This window comes from Vulpes lagopus, chromosome 2 (assembly GCF_018345385.1).
Source record: "Vulpes lagopus strain Blue_001 chromosome 2, ASM1834538v1, whole genome shotgun sequence".
Lineage (NCBI taxonomy): Eukaryota > Metazoa > Chordata > Mammalia > Carnivora > Canidae > Vulpes > Vulpes lagopus.
The window spans coordinates 171164568-171184636 of NC_054825.1; the positions used below are offsets into that span (position 1 = coordinate 171164568).

The 20069-nt window shown below is 55.2% G+C and overlaps 2 protein-coding genes across 6 annotated transcripts; one reads left to right on the forward strand and one right to left on the reverse strand.

Moving 5' to 3' along the window:
* Window positions 1-1096: 1096 nt before the first annotated feature.
* RASGRP4 (RAS guanyl releasing protein 4) lies at window positions 1097-15252 on the forward strand. 4 transcript variants are annotated; one of them, XM_041745307.1, is made up of 17 exons: window positions 1101-1279; window positions 4267-4451; window positions 4879-4984; window positions 5112-5174; window positions 5781-5912; window positions 6011-6164; window positions 7377-7550; window positions 8948-9064; window positions 9845-10120; window positions 11378-11458; window positions 11538-11642; window positions 11779-11897; window positions 12012-12156; window positions 12964-13000; window positions 13108-13242; window positions 13361-13473; window positions 13924-15252. In XM_041745307.1, exons 1-17 carry the CDS (start codon window positions 1257-1259, stop codon window positions 13978-13980), a joined length of 2022 nt encoding a protein of 673 aa, XP_041601241.1. In that variant the 5' UTR covers window positions 1101-1256; the 3' UTR covers window positions 13981-15252. The 4 variants fall into 4 exon arrangements, 3 of the variants coding, with proteins under 3 accessions (XP_041601243.1, XP_041601242.1, XP_041601241.1); XM_041745308.1 differs by lacking the exon at window positions 11378-11458 and having other exon boundaries at window positions 1100-1279; XR_005986238.1 differs by lacking the exons at window positions 12012-12156; window positions 13924-15252 and having other exon boundaries at window positions 1097-1279.
* Window positions 15253-18630, reverse strand: FAM98C (family with sequence similarity 98 member C). Of its 2 annotated transcripts, none has more exons than XM_041745311.1 (8): window positions 18417-18630; window positions 18139-18287; window positions 17924-18058; window positions 17147-17352; window positions 16410-16487; window positions 16201-16314; window positions 15728-15895; window positions 15253-15617 (listed from the first exon to the last, which is right to left on the reverse strand). In XM_041745311.1, the coding sequence occupies exons 1-8, from the start codon at window positions 18479-18481 to the stop codon at window positions 15474-15476; spliced, it is 1059 nt and encodes a 352-aa protein (XP_041601245.1). In that variant the 5' UTR covers window positions 18482-18630; the 3' UTR covers window positions 15253-15473. The 2 variants fall into 2 exon arrangements, with proteins under 2 accessions (XP_041601245.1, XP_041601244.1); XM_041745310.1 differs by having other exon boundaries at window positions 16201-16317; window positions 18417-18627.
* Between the last annotated feature and the right edge of the window lie 1439 nt (window positions 18631-20069).

The window sequence follows — 20069 nt, forward strand, 5'->3', positions numbered from 1 at the left end:
TGGTAACTTTCGGGAGGTAGGGCTGGGATGGGGCTTGTGCAGGGGGTTTGGGCAAGATGGAAACATTCTGTTTCTCGATTTTGTCACTGCCATATAGATACGCTCCGTTTTTCACAAGCATCGACCTAAACACTTAGGATTTGTGCTTTTTTTTGTATTTCAATTTAAAAAGGTCAAGCATGACACATTTAAGTAAAAGGAAACAAACGCACATACTCAAAAGAAAAGTCTGTGTTTCTATGAGCATGAATTTATATACCTAAACAAATGCACAGCCAACAGGTCAGATGAAACCCAACAATATTCGATATTGGTCACCACTGCCTAAGAGGGACAGTGGGCCGGGGAAGAGGCCCCCAGAGGGTTTACCTCCTTCTCTAATGTTTTTCATAATAAGAGAACAGTCTTTAAGATTGTGTGATGATGAAACGAGTTAATATTTTAAAAGCCCTTAGAACGCTGTGTGGTATGCAGTAGGCACTACATAAGGCTTTGTTACAACAGAACACAATACAGTGAAAATGTTTCCTGGGATACACATGGCATCATTAAAAAGAAACCAGGAGTAAAAGAAACAGAAGGATGGGACGCCTGGGTGGCTCAGTGGTTGAGCGTCTGCCTTTGGCTCAGGTCGTGATCCCAGGGGTCTGCTTCTCCCTCTGCCTGTGTCTCTGCCTCTCTCTCTCTCTCTCTCTCTCTCTCTGTGTGTGTCTCTCATGAATAAATAAATAAAATCTCAAAAAAAGAAAAAAGAAAAAGAAGGAGAAATGTACAAAGTCTTAGGTCTTGGGCCTTCCCATTCAAGCCCTGTGTGTCATATACATGAATACATCCTTACAGAAATACAGACTTTCTGAGTATGTGTTTTTACCTAGATGTGTCACAACAGGGAGACTTAAAAAACAAAACAACCAGCCCTCGTTGAAGAACAGCAGTGCAGAACAGAGAACCACGGGTCTAGAGACAGAAAGATGGGGGAGATAGAGAGAGAGCCCGCTGGGCGCCTGGGGGTGGGGGCCGGCAGCACCGGAAACCTCAGCCCGAAGGGATCCCCATGTGGGGGAGGGGGGACCTTTGGTCTCTCCCCAGCCTCTTCCTTCCCCCTGGCCTGGGGCTGGGTGGGGAGGGGCAGTTCCTCTTTCCTTCCCAAGCACCGAGGAGGCCCCAGCTCCCAAGGGGCTAAGAAGCTGGAGCATTGGGAAGGGGGAGGAACAGAGCCAGACTCCTGCAAGACCCCCTCCCCCGCACCAGGAAGCATGAACAGGAAAGACAGCAAGAGGTGAGAGGACCCCCCCCCCGAAGGAGAGCGGGAGCGCCCTCAGCCGCTGGGCCCCCGCTGCCTGGGAAGGCTGGGGAGGACGAGGGAAGCCGGGGGAGCCCCGGGCTCCGGGGGCAGCCGCACGAGCAGGGGCACCAGGTGACCCACATACGTCGGGGACTGAGGAGCTGCTGGGGCTGCTTGTTGGAGCATCTGCCTTTGCAGTTCGAGCAGCTCGTATCCCCTCTGCCCCGCCCCGCTCGTCCTCGCCCCCTAGATGGGGTGTCTCCGTCCTCCCGGGGGCCTTCCCGGTTCCCCATCAGTGCTGCTCCCTTGCTGCTGCCCCCTGCTCCCGGGCTGGAAACTCCAGGCTCCTGCAGGGCCCTGCCCCGGGGGAGGGGAGTGTGACGCAGGGCCAGGCGGCTCCCCTGCTCCTTAAACCCCTCCTGGCTGCTCCCGGCACTACAGAGAGCAGATAGTAACAGGTGAGGGCCTGGCGGCCTCTGGCCCCGGCTTCCTAGCGCCTGGACAAGCCGCTTTGCTGTGCTCCCGGGGCGGCGGTGGCTGGGTCCCTAGCCTGGGTAGCTCCTCCAGCCGCCTCCCTCTGGCGTGTCTCTGATGAGCAAAGGGGTCCCCTCCCCATAATATCCAGCAGTTTAGTGGTAGAGATTTGGCTGTCTCGTTTTCTGGCTGTGTGACCTTAGGTAAGCCACTTGATTGCTCTGTGCCCCAGTTTCTTCCTCTGTTTCTTTTATCTTTTTTCTTTTCTTTTCTTTATTTATTGATGAGAGACACACACAGAGAGAGGCAGAGACACAGACAGAAGGAGAAGCAGGCTCCACACAGGGAGCCCCATGAGGGACCCAATCCCAGAACCCCAGGATCATGCCCTGGATGTGAAGGCAGACGCCCAACGGCTGAGCCATCCAGGCGCCCCATCTTCCGCTGTTAATAGAATAATCCTAGTCCCTCCTCGGAGAGGCTCAGAAGTCTGCAGTGAGCCGGTCTAGTGGGCACACATCAGAACCACCCAGAGGGCTTGTAAAACACAGATTGTCGGGCGCCTGGATGGCTCAGTCGGTGGAGCATGTGACTCTTGATCCCAAGGTGGTGAGTTCGAGCCCCACATTGGGGATAGAGAGTACTTAAAGGTAAAAAATCTTTAAAACACACACACAGATTGCTGGGCCCACCTCCAAGGCTTCTGATTCTGGAGGTCTCTTCGTGAGACCCGAGAATTTGTATTTCTATCAGGCTTCCAGGTGGTGCCGTTGGCATGGGTTGGACCACGCTTTGAGAACCACTGATGGAGACGGGGGCTCAAGCCTCTGCTCGGAACACATTCAGTACTCAGTAAATTTCTTTTTTTTTTTTTTAAGATTTTATTTATTTATTCATGAGAGACCCAGAAAGAGAGAGAAGCAGAGGGAGAAGCAGGCTCCATGCAAGGAGCCAAATGTGGGATTCGATCCTGGGACTCCAGTTTCACACCCTGGGCCAAAGGCAGACCGTAAACCGCTGAGCCACCCAGGGATCCCAATACTCAGTAAATTTCAGCTCAAGAACATTCAGGGCTGATTTCCTGAACCCTTAGGATGCACCAGGGCCGTGTCAGTGCCCTTGTGATGAGGGTGTCCCCATTTCTGCTTTCGCTCCGTACCCCAGGCCCAGTTTCTAGTCCACCTCATCACTTTCTCTGGATGTCAAATTCGACTTTCCCATCTCCCGCCACTTAACAGCCTGAGCAAACTAAGTCCCTTTAAAATATATATATTATTAATATATTAATATTAATAATATTATATATTATTTATCTGAGAGAGAAAGAGCACACAAGTAGGGGAAGGGGCAGAGGGAGAAGCAGACTCCCCATTTAGCAGGGAGCCCAGCACAGGGCTCGATCCCAGGACCCTGAAATCATGACCTGAGCCCAAGGCAAATGCTTACATGACTGAGCCACCCAGGCGCCCCAAACCAAGTCCCGTATTTGGCACTTTTGAGAAGCAAGGCATTGAATGTTCATGATAAATTCCTGGAGAAGGTCCAAGGATGACTCCCATTTTTCATATGAGGACACTGATGCCCAGCGGCATTAAGTGACTAGCACAGAGTCACACAGCCAACGTAAACCTCTCTAACCCCGCGTGGTCTAACCCTCGCGGAAGCCAAGGCCATTCAGCCTGGATTCTGCTCCCTCCTTCTTCCACCATGTCTGTCTCTGTTTCCACCTTTCCCCAACTGGAACACGAGCCTCAGAGAGGCACAAGACAGAGCAGACGGTTATTTTTAAACTTTCCTTGAAGCTGCCTCACCCCGGGGACCCTGCCCAGCTCTGAAAAGCCCTGGTGAGGCCACTTTGCACCCATGTCTTCTCTCCAAACTGAGGGACCCAGGCTGGCGGCTAAGACTCGGATCCTGACAAAGTCCTGGCTTGGGGGAGGGGGCTGTCACCTTAGTAGGGAGTCTGGCTCAGGGAGGAGGGACAGATGGGATCTCAGGGGTCTGCTGCTTTCATGAGGGCTGGGGGACCAGCACTGGAGAGCAAAAAGGGAATTCTGAAGGTAGGCCCTGGGAAGGACAGGAATGACGACGGGGTGGAGGTAGGAGGGGTGGAGGGGTGGTCTTCTCCCATAATCCCCTGGGAGGCCAAGAGTCATCCCAGGGTCCTGCCAACAGGAAATCTCTCCATAGTGCCCTGGGGAGTATACAGTCAAGGGGAATATGGGGTTGATGCCCAGAGGAAGGAGTTCTTATGATTCCCTTAGTAATTCTGGGGGTCTTCTCCGTGATTTCCTGATTTCCTGGGGGAGGTGTTGAGAGTCTTTTCCCCTGATTCCCTGAAGTGGGCAGGAGTAACCCTTTGAGTTTACCTGTAGAAAGCTCCCATGACCTGGAATATTCCAGGGGTTTTCTCCCATGATGCCTTGGGGTTTGGGGGGTTAAGAAGAATTCTGGGGGTCTGCCCGAAGGAAGGGGTTCCCATGATTCCCTGGGGGGGGTGCCCACAGGAAGTCCCACCAGGAATGCCCAGGAAAGACAGCAGGGCGGGGCCGGCCCCGACAGGCCCGGCGCCACAAGACGTGCCCCAGCCCCCGGGAAATCAGCAAGGTCATGGCTTCCATGGCTCTGGGCATGCTGAACGAGGGCGGCTGCAGCGAAGATGAGCTGCTGGAGAAATGCATCCAGTCCTTCGGTGAGTGTCCCCTTCCCTGGCCAGCGTGCCCAGTCCTAAGGCGGTAAAGCAGCCAACCTCTGTCTAGGTCTCAGGGGTTTTTTTTTTTGGGGGGGGGAGTGGGGGGAGGTGCCTAAAATGGTAGCAAGGGTGTGTGGAATGAATCTCGATCACTATTCCGGATGCAGTGAAACATGCATTTCTTTTTCCTGAGATGAGGGGAGGAGGTGGGGTGCTATCTCCATCTACAACATGACTTGCCAGGTGCTGCTGGTCTCTGCCCAGTACAGACAAGGAAACCGAGACACCCTAAGGAGGCCAAGTTGCTTGCCCTAGTTCACGCAGGTAGAGCTGGAGCTTGAGCCAGCCAATCCAACTGGCTCTGGAGACTGTGCGGTCCCTTGCCGAGGAGCCATTCTGACACAGAGTCCCCTTCTCCCGCCTCCAGACTCAGCTGGCAGCCTGCGCCGTGGGGACCACATTCTCAACATGGTACTGGCCATGCACAGCTGGGTGCTGCCTTCTGCCCACCTCGCTGCCCGTCTGCTGACCTTATATCCTTCCAGGGCCACGAGCAGTGGGGGGAGGGTAGGGGACAGAGACGCCAGAGTCTGGGAGTTGGGAACAGGGTGAACAGGCAGGTCTGGGATGCCGGATAGCAGAGCCTTGACCAGAACTCAAGTACCAGGAGGCCACAGGGGACACACAGGAGCTGAGGCGGCTGCAGATCTGTCACCTGGTCAGGTAGGGTGGGGCCGAGACCCCCAGCCTGTTGCCTCTCACAAAAAACACCGCCCAGAGATTCCCCAGACTGATTCCCCACAGACCCACCAAGCCCTGCTCCCCTAGATACCACTTCTGAGACAGCTCTGGTTTGGCTCCCAGGACCCTCCCAGTTCTGCTCCCTAGAACCCTTACCATGACCAGAGACCCATGACCAGATCCTAGAGACCGTCTCTTAGCTGATGCCCAGAGACCTCCAGCTCCGATTCCCCAAACCCCCACGTACCCTAGCCTAACTTTTAAGGCCCCCTCATCTTATTCCCCAAGAGTCTCACCCTCAGAGGCCCCCAGCTTACTTCCTGAGACACCCGCCCACTATCCTGCTTCCTAGCACTTCCACCTCCAAGAGATCCCCTCGTCTATGTCCCATTGATTCCCCAGCCTGTGGTAAGAGGCCCCCCCCCCCACGGTCCTACCCCTAGAGACAGCCCCAGGCTAGTGCCTCTCCAAACCCTGACCTTCCAGAGACCCCAAGTCCACACCTAGAGAGTCCTCAGCCCAAGACACCTGTTTTAGAGAGCTTCCGCACGCCCAGCCTCAGCCCACCATCTCTAAAACCACACTCAGATACTGGCTGACCCGACACCCTGAGACGGTACACCAAGAGCCTCAGTTAGAAGAGGTTATAGGTCGCTTCTGGGCCACTGTGGAGGAGAAGGGCAACTCTGCCCAGAGGAGCCTGGGAGACTCCTCCAACCTGTGAGTCAATCCCCCTGCACCCCATTCTGCTGTCTCCCTCCTCATTCCACATCCTCCACCCTGTACCCCTAAAATACTCTGCACCTCTTTGCTCCCAGCCTGAGCCCAGGTGGCCCGGGCCCCCCGCTCCCCCTGAGCAGCCCAGGCCTAGGCAAAAAGCGCAAAGTGTCCTTGCTTTTCGACCACCTGGAGACGGGGGAGCTGGCCCAGCATCTCACCTATCTGGAGTTCCGGTCCTTCCAGGCGATCACGGTGAGGACTCCCTTCCCCCAGCTGGGGAGGGCTTGGAGTGGACTGGAGCCTGGCAAGACTCAGAGGACCCCTACATGGGCATTGGGTGGGGATCTCAAGCTCTCAAACATGAATGCTAGAAGGTTCAGGAAAATGAGTTGAGCTGACTAATAGAACCCCTCAGTTCAAATCCATCAGCCCTTCCTTATCTGTATAACTTTGAATTAGTTTCTCAACCTGAGACTCAGATTTCTCGTTTATAAAATGGAGGTCATAGTACTTTATTAGATGGCTAGGAGAATTAAATTAATATGTCCACTGAAAAATGCTTTTGGGGGCGCGCCTGGGTGGCTCAGTCAGTTGAGCATCTGACTGACTCTTGATCTCACATCTTGACATCAGGGACATGAGCTCAAGCCCCACAGTGGGCGGGGAGCCTACTTAAAAAAAAAATGCTTGCATAGTGTGTGGCACATAGTAAGTGCTCAAAATATTTTATCAATTACTCATTTATTCGAGAAGCATTTAAGTTCACTGTGGCTCGGTTCCATTATCTGTACAAAGGGGAATTTAACACTTCCTGCCTCATCGGATCAGTGTCTGGTCCAAAGTAAATGCTACCTGTCAGAACGATCTGAAATTGCCATATTTACCTACCCACGTGATAATTTCATATGCTTCAACATATATATAAGTATTAGCTATTGCCGTCACCACTTCAAGGGAAGGCAGTGATCCGGTTCCTTAATGTGGAAATCTGATTGTTCACAAATACACGCACACAGGCTGCTGTACATGTAGGTGTGGGATGTTGACCCCTTGAGCAGAACAAATAGAAATTACTTTCATGTCCTCTTTGCCATCCTTCCTTTTGCTGACTGTGTACCTGTCAGGACAGTCAGGAGCAACAGACGGGGTTCACACTGGGGTGACCCTGGGCAAATTATCCTCTCAGCGCCTCCGCGGCCTCCTCTCTAAAATGCAAGTCATATAGTACGGTATTCACCTCGCAGAGCTGATGTGAGGATTAAATTAGGTAATAATAGGACAGAGGGCTCAGAACAGTGCCTGACTTTATTTAAATATTTCTCTTCAGAGGGAGAGGGCCACGGTGACGTCAAGGACATGTGACAGCCAGACTAGGGCCTCAGAGGTCGCAACTGCTAGGGGGATGGGCGTGTGAGGGCAAGGCCTGCGCGCCACTGCCCACCCTGACGCCCACCTCACCCCCAGCCCCAGGACCTGCGGGGCTACGTTTTGCAGGGCTCCGTGCGGGGCTGCCCGGCCCTGGAGGGATCCGTAGGGCTCAGCAACAGCGTGTCCCGCTGGGTGCAGGTCATGGTGCTGAGCCGTCCCGGGCCCGCACAGCGCGCGCAAGTGCTGGACAAGTTCATCCAGGTGGCACAGGTGAGGCGGGTCCCAAGGGGCCGAGGGAACTGCGGACGACGCAGTCCACCTGCCTGGCCCCGACCCCCGCGTCACGCGCACCCCGACTCCGCCCCCACCCCCGAGGTCCCAGTCCCCAGGTTCTTTTTTTTTTTTTTTTAAGATTTTATTTATTTATTCATGAGAGACAGAAAGAGAAAGAGAGAGGGAGAGAGAGGCGCAGACACAAGCAGAGAGAGAAGCAGGCTCCATGCAGGGAGCCCGATGTGGGACTCGATCCTGGGTCTCCAGGATCATGCTCTGAGCCGGAGCCAGATGCTCAACCACTGAGCCACCAGGTGTCCCTAGTCCTCAGGTTCTAATCCCGGACTGGGACCGCACTTCTTCCTTGGCCTTGGTGTCACCACGTCGGACCCGCCTGGCCCCCCAGTTGGTCCCAGACGTACTGCTGACGACGTTGCCCCTTTGTCCGTCTCCCAAACCCTATGCCCAAATATTCTGTCCACAGGGCAGTGAAAGCGTCTCTGGCAAGCCCCCAAGTTTGCGTGCCCCCATGTCAGGCTCTAGGCCCCAGCCGTCCCTTCGACACAGACTGCCCCCCTTCCCGTCACCCATCACGTCGGGTCTCTCCCTGGCCCAGCCCCACCGTGTCACAACCCTTTCTTCCCCTTCCCTAAATAGATACCTTCCCTCCTTTCTGGAGAAAAAGGAAGCCTCCGGCCCCCACCGTGGCCACGCCCCCTTGCGTACTTCCTCGCAGGCCACGCCCTTCCTCTCGCGTCTTCCATCCTCTGGCTTCTCCAGTGCGGCCCTACGGACCCAGGGTTCTAGCGTCTGCCCGGGTCTCTAGGTCTGGGGGTCTCCCACTCTTCTCTGGCTTACCCCCTCCCCACAGCGACCTCTCCCCTGCAGACTCGGAAAAGGAGAGGATGGGGCAGTTGCCCCTGATGCCCAGCTGACCCTCCACGTGTCTCTCCCGGGCTTCTGACCCTTTCATTTCACGCTGGCCCCTTCCACCTCTGCCGGGCTCCTAACTCCCGCCCAGAGCCCAGGCCACCTGTCTCCCTTCACCTGTCTCCCAGAGCAGTCCGACCCCCAGGTGCCTGTCACCTGACATCTGTCTAAATCCTCCACACCTGTCCCCAAACCTGACTAACTCCTCACTCTTCTCTGACTCCCTCTTTCTTTTTTCTGACCTCCCATCAATCACTTGCCTGACCCCCCCCCCCCATGTAATGCCCATATACCTGCTTGTGGCTTACTCCTTCCTGACACACCCTCCTGCCTGACCCCTCTCACCTGATGCCCACCCTGGCCCATACCCACACATACCTGACACCTCAATTCAACTGGGTTGCAGTCATGTGAACTCCCATTTTGCCCATCCTCCATGTATACCCACCACTCTCCCTTCCTAGAGGCTCTACCAGCTACAGAATTTCAACACACTGATGGCGGTCACCGGGGGCCTGTGTCACAGTGCAATCTCCAGACTCAAGGACTCCCATGCCCACCTGAGCCCTGACAGCACCAAGGTGAGCCCCCACTATTCTCCCCAAAGTTCCAGCGGTCAATGATCCTCAACCCCCACACTTTTCCCCAATGCCTCCCATCCCTACCCAGGGGCCCTGGAGCCACCTGAAGACCTTGCTCTTCCAAATGGGACAGAACCCCAGACTATCCTTCTGGGCCCTTCTTCAACCATGCATGCATCATGCTGACCCTTCTCTACTCTGTGTTTCCAGTCCTGAGCAGGACTGGAAGGAGACAGATGAGAGATGGTAGCCGAGAACCTGCAGTCCAGGTAGGGACTGAAATGATGCCCCTAAGGCACCAAATTCAGGCCATCCATGGGAGGAGCACAGCTCGGCATACCCTGGGAAGTGTACGGGGAGAGTGAGTTACTCATGAGTCCAGTGTGTGAAGTCAGGATCTGGCAGGAAATAGGCTGGAGATGCCCAGGGCAAGATCCTGTTGAGACCTGCAAGCTGAACTAAGGTGTCTGGGCTTTATCCAGAGGGCAGTGGGGAGCTAGGAAAGGTTAGGTAATGATGACAGCATGCATGATCAGATTTCAGTTTTGGAAACATCACTCTAGCCTGGAGAGTGGGGGATATGGAGCTTTTCTGAGATGGGGACCCAAAAAGAAGAGCAGTTTAGGGGGATGCTGAGGCCATTGTGGGACATGGAGGGGCTTAGGTAGATGTCCAAAATGCCATCGGGCCCCTGGGAGTCCGGAACCCACAAAGGAGGCTAAGGGAGCAGAAATGGCCCCCCTCGAAACACTCCCTCCCATAATATGCTCTCCCCCACAGGCCCTGCTGGAGCTGTCTGAGCTTCTTGCTGCCCACAACAACTACGCCCGTTACCGCCGCACCTGGGCCGACTGCACGGGCTTCCGGCTGCCTGTCCTCGGTGTGCATCTCAAAGATCTGGTGTCCCTGCACGAGGCACAGCCTGATAGGTTGCCTGATGGCCGCCTGCACCTACCCAAACTCAACAACCTCTACCTGCGGCTGCAGGAGCTAGCAGCCCTCCAGAGGCAGCACCCCCCCTGCAGTGCTAGCGAGGACCTGCTGCATCTGCTCACGGTGAGCTGCCCTGCCCTGCCCAGGCTGGATGCTTGGGAGGCTGAACCTGGAGGGTGTAGAGATTTAGGGTCCTGGGTGCATGAGGGTCTCTACCCTTGTCGTGCCCAGCCTACAGATTGGGAAACTGAGGCCCACAAAGTGCCATCATTTGTCTACTGTCCCACGGCAGTAAAACCTAGATTTGAGGGATGCCTGGGTGGCTCAGCGGTTGAGTGTCTGCCTTCGGCCCAGGGCGTGATCCTGGAGTCCCAGGATCGAGTCCCACATCGGGCTCCCTGCATGGAACCTGCTTCTCCCTCTGCCTTTGTCTCTGCCTCTCTCTGTCTCTCATGAGTAAATGAAATCTTAAAAAAAAAAAAAAAAAAATCCTAGATTTGAACCCAAGCAGGTCGGCCTCAGAACCTGTGTGTTAGACATATGTTAACCACCACACTACATCCTTAGAGACTGAGAATGTGGGATTCTGGCTATATTCTATTTATATAATATAAATAATAATATGTATATCTTCCCACCCTGCCCAAAGAGCTATAAACTGAGACAGACTGGGATTCTGAAGGCCAGGTAGTCTAAGACTGATATTTGGACCCCAAGACAGGACCAGCTACGTAATTCACAGTGCCCCATGCAAAATGAAAATGTGGGGTTCCTTTTTTAAAATTCTTAAGACTTTCAAGATGGTGACAGCAGGGCATTAAATGAAGTGAGGCCCTTCAAAGTATGGGGCCTGACTGTAAAGCTGGCCTTGCCCTAAGATGACTGGTGCCCAAGGTTCTATGCTTTGCTGATTCGAGAAGGCCATCAAGCCCAAATATTTATCAAGCACCTGCTATGAGCCAGACACTACTTTAGGCACTTAGGCTCACAGCAGTGAGCACGTCAGGAAAAAAACTGCTGTTCTTGTGGGGCTGATTTCCCAGTAGGGGAGACAGCCAATAAAATAAAGTAAATGAGTAAATCATATGGTCTTTCAGGGGTAAGTGCTAATAGTGAAAACTAAAGTAGAAACCGGCATAGAAAGTAACAGGTTTAGTTTTAAATAGAACCCAAAAAAGCCTCAGTGAGGAGATGGCATTTCTGGATTGGGGGACGGGGCTGTTGGGAGACTGAATGGTGGCTGGGTGGGAGAGAAGACCCTGGGAGTCTCCAGAGAAGAGGGGCTCTGGGAAGAGGATGAGACTGGAGATGCAAGCAGGGCATAGGCTGTAGGTAGGAGGATGGAGATGAAGATCTGTAACGCCCTCCCCCACCCCCCAGCTTTCCCTGGATCTCTTCTACACGGAGGATGAGATCTATGAACTTTCTTACGCCCGAGAACCCCGCTGTCCCAAGAGTCTGGTGAGAACTGGCCCCTGACCTCTGACTATCAGCCCGAGCCCATGCCCTGACTAATTGTACCCCTCTGTCCCTGCCCCAGCCACCCTCCCCCTTCAAGGCGCCCCTGGTGGTGGAGTGGGCCCCTGGCGTGACACCCAAACCCGACAGGGTCACCCTGGGTCGGCATGTGGAGCAGCTGGTGGAGGTAAGGAGGGGACTGTGGCCTGGCCACTGGGGTCCAGGAAGGAAGGTATCTGTACAGTCCTGCCCCAGAAGAGGAGATCTGAGATCATGAGGATCATGGTTTGGCCTTACTGTCTCCTTCCCATACTCTTCTGAAGTCTGTGTTCAAGAATTATGACCCTGAAGGCCGAGGAACTATCTCTCAGGAGGACTTTGAGCGACTCTCAGGCAACTTCCCCTTTGCCTGCCATGGGCTTCACCCACCCCCCCACCAGGGGTAAGTACTCCTGACTGCCAGGTCCCCCAAAGATGAGGATACTGGGGCTAGCAGGACTCCTCTGAGTCTGGGAGAAAGGGGCCAGTCATGCTGAGGTGCAATCTCTGCCCCCAGGAATGGCTCCTACAGCCGAGAAGAGCTGACGGGGTACCTGCTCCGGGCCAGCGCCATCTGCTCCAAGCTGGGCCTGGCCTTCCTGCATAGCTTCCATGAGGTCACCTTCCGCAAGCCCACCTTCTGTGACAGCTGCAGTGGCTTTGTGAGCACCTGGCCCCTCTATCAGCCTTAGGCCCCACCTGAGGGCCTGGAGAGTCCCGAGTCCTGACTCCTCACAGCCTGGGTTCAGAGGGCCGGGCCAGCCCAGCCTTGTAGGGCTCACAGTCCCCAACCTTAGATGACCACCAAATTCCAGAAAATCCCCAGTCTCAAATAATCCCCATATCCCATATAAACCCTAAATACTGGATATGCCCAAAGTCTAGAATAATGCCCAAATTTCAGATGATCTCCATCCTGGATCACTGCCAAACTATGGATATCTAAAATCCTAGATCATCTACAAACGTGGGTAGATTATCTCCAAACAGAATCAATTTCCAAGTCTTTAGACTCCAGATAACTCAAACCCTGGATAATTTTCAAATTCAAGGACTCCTCAAACTCTAGATAACGGACAGATCTCTCAATCTCCAAACCAAGACTAATTCACAAACCTTGGATTACTTCCCAAACCCACTTTCTCATTCACTGCCTATTTACAGAGTACCTCCTGTGTGCCAGGTTGTTCTGGACTTGAAGGCTGGGGAGGGGGACGCACAGCAAAAACACAACAGACGCAATCCTTGCACACAGAATTTATATTTTGTTAATTCCAGGATTTCACCTAGATGACTCCCCAAACTTGCAATAACCCCAAATTCTTTTAATCCCCAGATTCCCACTTAAGCCTCTAGCTGTGAGAATTTCCCAAGCCAGATGGTTTCCACACTTCCAGAGACCAGTCCCACCCCCGTCCACAGCCCTCTCTCCCCTAGCCTACATAACCAATTCTGCTTTCTCTTCCCAGCTCTGGGGCGTCACCAAGCAAGGCTACCGCTGTCGGGGTAAGTGAGGCCTTGGTGGTAGGGAGGGAATCCAGCACCTACAAGCTGGATGAATGGAGGGGGGCCCAGGCTGGGCCTGTGGCCACTAACTGCTGACCTTCCCCCAGACTGTGGGCTGTGTTGCCATAAACACTGCAGGGACCGTGTGAAGGTTGAGTGTAAGAAGAGGCCGGGGGCCAAGGGTGATGTGAGCCCCCCAGGAGCCCCTGTCCCACCTACCCCAGTTGCCCATGCTAGCTGTGGTAAGACCCAGGGTGTGGCAGTCCTGGGAAGGGGGTCTGATACATGGAGATTAAATCCGAGGTCATGAGGCCCTTCCCGTCACACCCACATCCCTCTCGTCTATCACCCCCAAAACAGGTTCAGAGGATAATCTCTCCTACACATTATCCCTGGAACCTGAGACAGGGTGCCACCTTTGCCATGCTTGGACCCAGACCGAACCCCCAAACCCTTCCTGGGAACCAGAGACGGTGAGGAGGAACTGCCCCCTGCCCCCACCATCAACTGGATACAGGGGAGACCAGGCCATTTGCTTGGGGGAACCCAAGCCAATGTGGGGAAGCATAGGAAAGTAAAAAGGGGCAAGAGTTCTCAGTTGCTTGGGCAGTTAGATAGAAAAATAAAACTTTCGATACGCTGGGGTGGGAGGACGGGGTAGCCACGAATGGAACAGAAAAAGGATTTTAAGGAGGAAAAAGGAAAAAGAGAATAGCAAGGATAAGGCCACATACCTCAGGAGCTATCATTAGTGTCAGTGGAGGAAATTTTACTATTCAAAGGTAGAGCCCTTCCGATTGAACACCCACCAGAGTTTTCATTCATCTACTACACAAAGTCTGGGTGAGGCTCTGCCCCTGTCAGCGGCCAAGCTCCTAGACACCACACTCTCCCCAGGTGACCTGATGTCTTCCTCCTTCCAGGTCCCCCTCCCAAAGACGGGCTCGCCGCCTGCCCAATCCTCCAAACTGAATTCCTAGGACTGCACCCGCCTTGGGTCTGTTCTCTCTCACCTCCTCAGAGTCAGTCCCAAGTCGTTATTCCACCGCCAGCAGGACCCCTGAAGGCACGGCCTTGTCCCATCCACACCACCTTCGGTGAAGAGTTCATCATCTCTTACCCGGAAAGTTATTTTTTTCTTTTGCATCAGAGTGGCTACAACCTGTACTCCATCTTCCTGCACTTTGTATCTATGAGATTTCACACTGGATTATGTCTAGACTTAAGTATCATCTCTCCAACTCCTTACATCTCCATTTTATAGACGAGGAAGCCGAGGCCCATGGAGGTTTAGCTGCTCTCCAAGGTGGCAGAGCGCCTAAGTGTTGGAGGCAGGACTCAAATCCAGGTCTTCTGTCTGCCTCTAAAACGGACGCTCCTTACCAATACGCTAGACTGACAGTCAGCATGGGTCAGGACAGGGAGGGGATAGGCTGGGCAGTTATATTCCTAACTCTAGGGTTCCAGAGGCAGGAGAGAAGGCTAGAGTAGAGGTGGAACAGGGAGCCTGTGAACACCTGAGTCCCTCCCCTGCTCGGAGTAATCCATGCCTCCCTCTTGATCAGGGGAAAAGCCAGAGTCCTCACTATGGCCTACCTCCCACAATCTGTTTCCGTCCCCTCTCTGACCTTACCTACCACCCCTTACTCATCCTGCTTAACCAACACTGGCCTCTATGGTCCCTGAACATGCCAAAAATATTCCTACCTCAGGGTCTTTGCACCGGCAGTTCCCTCTGCCTGGAATGCTCTTCCACAGGCCCACATGGCTCCATCTTTGGGACTTAGGTCTAATGTCGCTTTCTGAGTGAGGCCCCTCTGACCATATTCAAAGTTGCAATCCAGCCCCAGTCCTTCTCCTGGCTTCCTTCTTTGTTTTTCTCCATAGCCCTTTACCCATCTAACAAACTGTACTTTTTACCTATTTATCTTGTTGAATGTCTGCTCCTCTTCACACTGGAAATTGTCAACTCCAGAAGAACAGGAGTTTTTATAATCTATGTTTTTCACTGCCGTATCCCTAGCACCCAGAACAGGGATGGCACTTGGTGCATACCTGAGAACTGTTTGTCCGATGCCTGCATGTCTCCTTCCCCATGTCCCCAGGAAGGGAAAGATGTGTTGCTAAAGAGCAGAGGACTGTAAGGGTCAGAGCAACAGGGGCCTGTTGAGACCCAAGGGACAAAGCTGTCCCTGCCTGTCCTCAAACCTGAGCACCCCTGACCTGGCCCCCACAGAGATAGGTCCTACAGCTGTCATAAATTAAATTTATTTTCCAGAGAACATGGTCTTTGTTATTGAGTGATAGACTGGGGAGGTGGTGGTGATGGTAGGCATTTGGGACCTTAGGAACAGGGGACGTGGGGCCTGGGAGCCAGATGCCAAGAGAAACTCAAAGCGATTCCCCAAGGATTACCAATGGCATCAAGCACGTCACAGAGGACCCCTCCCCCCACCCAACCACCAGTCCCTCTTTACTTCTTCTTCTTCTTGCGACCCCAGCTCTGGCGGCCTGCCTTCCGCCCACCACCATCCTCTCTTCTGCTCTGCCAGGTGGGCATGGGAGCCTCCAGTTCATTTGGACGGCCCCCCCGGTCTGGCACGTTGCCCATAAGCACCTGGGAGTTGATCAGACTTGAGTGTCAGGGAAAAAAATGAACAAGGGGGCCAGAGAGCCAAGTCTGAAGGCCAAGGCTGTGGAGGCCTTTCCCCACTCCCAGGTGCCCACCTTGTTGATGGCACAGCAGGTCCCTCGGCGGACAGCCTTGCTGGTGGCTGGGATAAGACGAGACAGGTCCTCTCGGGCAGCCAGGACATGTGCGATGGAGACATTTGATTCTGGGGTCAGAGCCTCTCGAATTGGGATCAGCACTGCCTTCATGGCTTCTCCTTGGGCCTGGGGAGAGAGGCATGGAGAAGGTGCCTAAGAGCCCTCCTCAGGTGGGATCTGTCACCCGGGAAGCGTCTCACTCTCCAGAAAGGGCCTCACCTCCCACATGTCTAAATAAGAGGTACCGCTCTGAAGACCCTCCCAGCTCAGAGCTGAGAATTCTAGAATGCCCTGGAATTCTAGAGCCCCACACCTTACACAATCCTAAAAACCTGCTCTCAGGTAATATTCCTGGCCCTCACTCTTCCTCCTTGTAGTGGGAGCCCCTACAGCTGGGCCTCCCTGGTCCTGCCAGGGTCTTTTGCCCACACCTCTGCCCTATCACTCCAGTGGAAAGAAGATGTCGTGAGGTCCAGGCGCTTCAGGAGCAGGCAGCGGCGAGAGCAGTACTGATCTCCCAGCCTTTGGCACAGAGACTCCAATGCCTCCTAGGAAAAAGGTCTCAGTCACACCCAGGGTCTCCCCTCGCTCCCATCTCCGGGCGAGCATGCTCTTCAAGTACAGTGGTACACAGTCTTACCCATCTGGGGGCGTCCAGTGGGGAGCTGAGGAGGGGCTGCAGGAACCCTGGGGGCAGGGAAGGCAGCAGCTCAGAGATCTGATGGGAGAAGGTAGTCTGAGGTTGACAGGGCAGAAACCAGATAGACTCTCTGTGGATTCCTGTTCCCCCTGGCCCCAAGGACCCAGGCCTCGGAATCAAGAACGGTGGCCACGGCTCTTGAAAAACATCCCCGGGGGCAGCCCGGGTGGCTCAGAGGGTTGGCGCAGCCTTTCAGCCCAGGGTGTGATCCTGGAAACCTGGGATCAAGTCCTGCGTCAGGCTCCCTGCATGGAGCCTGCTTCTTCTGTCTGTGTCTCTGCCTTTCTCTCTCTCTCTCTCTCTCCCCCCCCTCTCTCTCTGTGTCTCTCATGAATAAATAAATAAAATCTTAAAAAAAAGAAAAAGAAAGAAAAACATCCCCGTGGCTGGAGCACTCCTGCTTTTTTTTTTTAATTTTATTTATTTATTCATGAGAGACACAGAGAGAGAGAGAGAGACAGACAGACAGACAGACACAGACAGAGGGAGAAGCAGGCCCCATGCAGGGAGCCTGACGTGGGACTCGATCCGGGGTCTCCAGGATCAGGCCCTGGGCTGAAGGCTGCGCTAAACCGCTGGGCCACCGGGGCTGCCCCCAGAACCACTTTTGGAGAAAGAACTCTCCCCCTACAAGGAAAGTGGGGTGGCCCGGCGCGGAAGGGGCTCCAGCGCTCTACCTTGTCATGCAACTCCCACAGCAGCCGGCTGGCGGCGGTCCCAGGCGGCGGTCTGGGCAGCCCCAGAGCTTGGAGGGTAAGGACCAGTTCCTGGACCATGCCAGCTCCCTCCTCGGCCTCTTCCCCACAGGGCTGTGCGGGGCTGGGGTCCAGCCGGGGGTAGAGACGGAGGAGGCGGGCAGCCTGGAGTTCAGAGCAGAGAAAGCCTAAAAGGGAAAGGGAGCGGTGCAATCAAGGAGGGCCACCACCTCACCCACCAGGGCCAAAAAGCTCCATCTGCTTTAAAACCTCCAGGCTCCTGGGTGGCTCAGTGGTCGAGCATCTGCCTTTGGCTCAGCTCGTGATCCTTGGGTGCTGGGACCCAGTCCCATATCAGACTCCCAGCTGGGAGCCTGCTTCTCCTCTCCCTAAATCTCGGTCTCTCTTTGTGTGTCTCTCATGAATAAATAAATAAAATCTTTAAACAAAACAAAACACTCCAGGCTTCAAACACTCCGCCCTTCTAGTTCCGCCCCAACCCCGGCTCTACCTCCAAGATGAGCCCCACCCACTTTGAGACCCAGTGTCCCGCCCGGACTTCGAACCCCGCTCACAGGGGAACCACCTGGCTGGCTACGTCAAGTGCGACCCGCTGGAACTTCAAGACGCCCCCCGCAAAATCCTAACCCCACCGGCCCGGCCCACGCCCCCGGGGTCGCGAACCCCGGCTCCACTTGGCGGTGCCGAGCCCGCCCCTCCGGAGGCCGAGCCCCGCCCACTTCCGCATCCCCGGCTCACGCAGCAGGCGCAGGCTCGCGCCGGGCTCCCGCAGCGCGGCCACGCCGTCTCCGCCGCAGAGCGCGCGGTCCGGGCAGCGCAGCTCCCGCAGCAGGCCGCCCAACTGTCGCAGGAATTCCTCCTCGGCGCCGGGGCCTGCAGGCGGCGGGAGAAGTCAGGGCGCGGCGGCGGCCCCCGCGGCCCCATCCCCGCCGGGCCGGGCGCTGCCCACGTACCGTCGCCGGCCCTCAGCGCCTCCGCGCTCTCCCCTCGCTCCCGCTCCAGGGCGCCCAGCGTCGCCAGCTCCGCCGCCAGCCGCGCGCACAGCGCCCTGAAGTCCGGACACGAGGTGCCCCGCGACGTCGCCCCCGAGAAGCCCTCATACCTGTGGCGGGGCCGAGGCAGCGGGCGGGGATTGGGAAGGTGAAGAGGGATTGCTGGGGGCAAGCCTGTCCCTTCCTGCCCCCCGCCCGCGCCCCCAGCCGCACCCCCAGCCGCACCCCGTCCCCCTCACCCCAAGGCCTGCAGGTCCCGGGCCACGGCGGCCCCCTCCCGCGCTTCCGCCTCCGCCCCCTCCATGGAAGCGTCCTGTCCGCCGGGCGCGCGCCCCCTGCCGGCCGGTGAGAGGCCCCGCCCCCGCGGCGGCGTGCGCAGTCGGCCCCGCGGCGCTCCGACCAATCAGCGCCCGAGGGCCTCCGGCGTTCTGATTGGCGCGCGTAGCCAGCCCCCAGGTCCGCGGGCGCGGGGAGCTCGGGCGCCGCGGTTCGGGTGACCGGGTCCAGACGGTGGAAAAGCCGCAGCCCCGTGAATCCAGCGCGTGCCTTCAGGATCCCAGCTGTCGCGACAGGCCAGCGGGTGGCGCTGTTGCTGCGACTGAGAAACCGGATTTCTTTTTCTCACGCTCCCTCCGCTCTTGAAGCACCCCAGACCGAGGGTCCTTCTCCCAACTCCGCTCCGAACGCAGAAACTTGTTTCCTCCTTTCCAGCTTGGGGTTGGCATTACGTCAGGGACTCAGGAAGGCCGGCTCACCCCCTCCCACCCCCCCCAACACAGCTACGCCCTCCGCCTCCATCCGTCACGATGCACCAGTCGGGCTTTCACCCCTCTTTCTCCGGAGGCCTTGGAGAGGGAGCAGGGGCAACATGCTGTCGTGATTAAGAGATTGCACCCTGGGGGTAGGACTCGACTCCACTCCCCATCTCTGTGTCCCCGCCAAATGGCTTCCTATCTGGATGACGGGGATAAAACTTCACTTTTAAGGATTGTGAGGATGAGAGTCATACATGTGTGTGTTCCGTAGGCATACAGGGGTGCTCAATAACTAACATATATTGAGCGTTTTGTGTGTGCTACTAGCTTAAGTATCTTAGATCCGTTTTAGGGAGGAGAACCGAGATTCAGACACGATAAATCAGAGTGAATGTGGGGCGGTGCCCGACTCAAATTCAGATCTGATTTGCAAAATCCATGCTTTTAATTGCTTAACCTGTTACTACTGTTAGCGTTGCTGCTGTTTTTGTTGCAGTTTGTTAAAATTATAATCCTCCATGGTGCTGCCTACCCCAAGGCTGGGGTACTCAGGACTATTATTTGTTGACCTTAATAAAATGTTAAAAATTGCTCAAGTCAAAACCTTGGAATCACGGCCTTGATTCCTTTTTTTTTTTTTTTTTTTGCAAAGTCTTTATCTAATTATGTGGATTCTATCTTGAAAATAGATCCATTGTCTTGCCCACTTCTCTCTGCCTCCACTGTTCTCACCCTGATCTTATGTGCCCTTGTCTCCTCCTGGACCATCACAGCAGCCTCCTCCCTGCTCCCTACCCACCCGTCCCCGTGTCTCTTCCCCACAGGCAACCAGAGGGAATGGGTAAACCGCCTGAGTCAGGTCACAGCCCTCCCACGCATGGAGCTGTCCCGTATCTCCACCTCACTCAGGATGACCACTAAAATCCATGCAATGGTTTGCAAGGACCCACAGATCTGCCCTGTCACCTCTCTGCCCTCAGTATCTTCCTCCTGGCTTCCTCTCCTCCAGACACTCACACCCTTGAAGTCCCTCAGAATTACCTAGACATGCTTCTCCCTCAGGGCCTTGCCTGGACAGTTCCCCTTTACCTAGAATGTTCCTCCCGCAGACATCCACGGGACCCCCTTGCCTCCTTT

Excerpts from the sequence above, each read along its gene's own strand:
- RASGRP4 (XM_041745307.1), top strand. The coding sequence starts at position 1,257 with ATGAACAGGAAAGACAGCAAGAG. Across the intron at positions 10,121-11,377 it reads ACCTGCTGCATCTGCTCACG|CTTTCCCTGGATCTCTTCTA; the intron begins GTGAGCTGCCCT and ends CCCACCCCCCAG. Across the intron at positions 11,459-11,537 it reads CCCGCTGTCCCAAGAGTCTG|CCACCCTCCCCCTTCAAGGC; the intron begins GTGAGAACTGGC and ends TCCCTGCCCCAG.
- FAM98C (XM_041745310.1), bottom strand. The coding sequence starts at position 18,481 with ATGGAGGGGGCGGAGGCGGAAGCGCGGGAGGGGGCCGCCGTGGCCCGG. Across the intron at positions 16,318-16,409 it reads CACTGGACGCCCCCAGATGG|GAGGCATTGGAGTCTCTGTG; the intron begins GTAAGACTGTGT and ends CCTTTTTCCTAG. Across the intron at positions 15,896-16,200 it reads ACTGGAGTGATAGGGCAGAG|GCCCAAGGAGAAGCCATGAA; the intron begins GTGTGGGCAAAA and ends CTCTCTCCCCAG.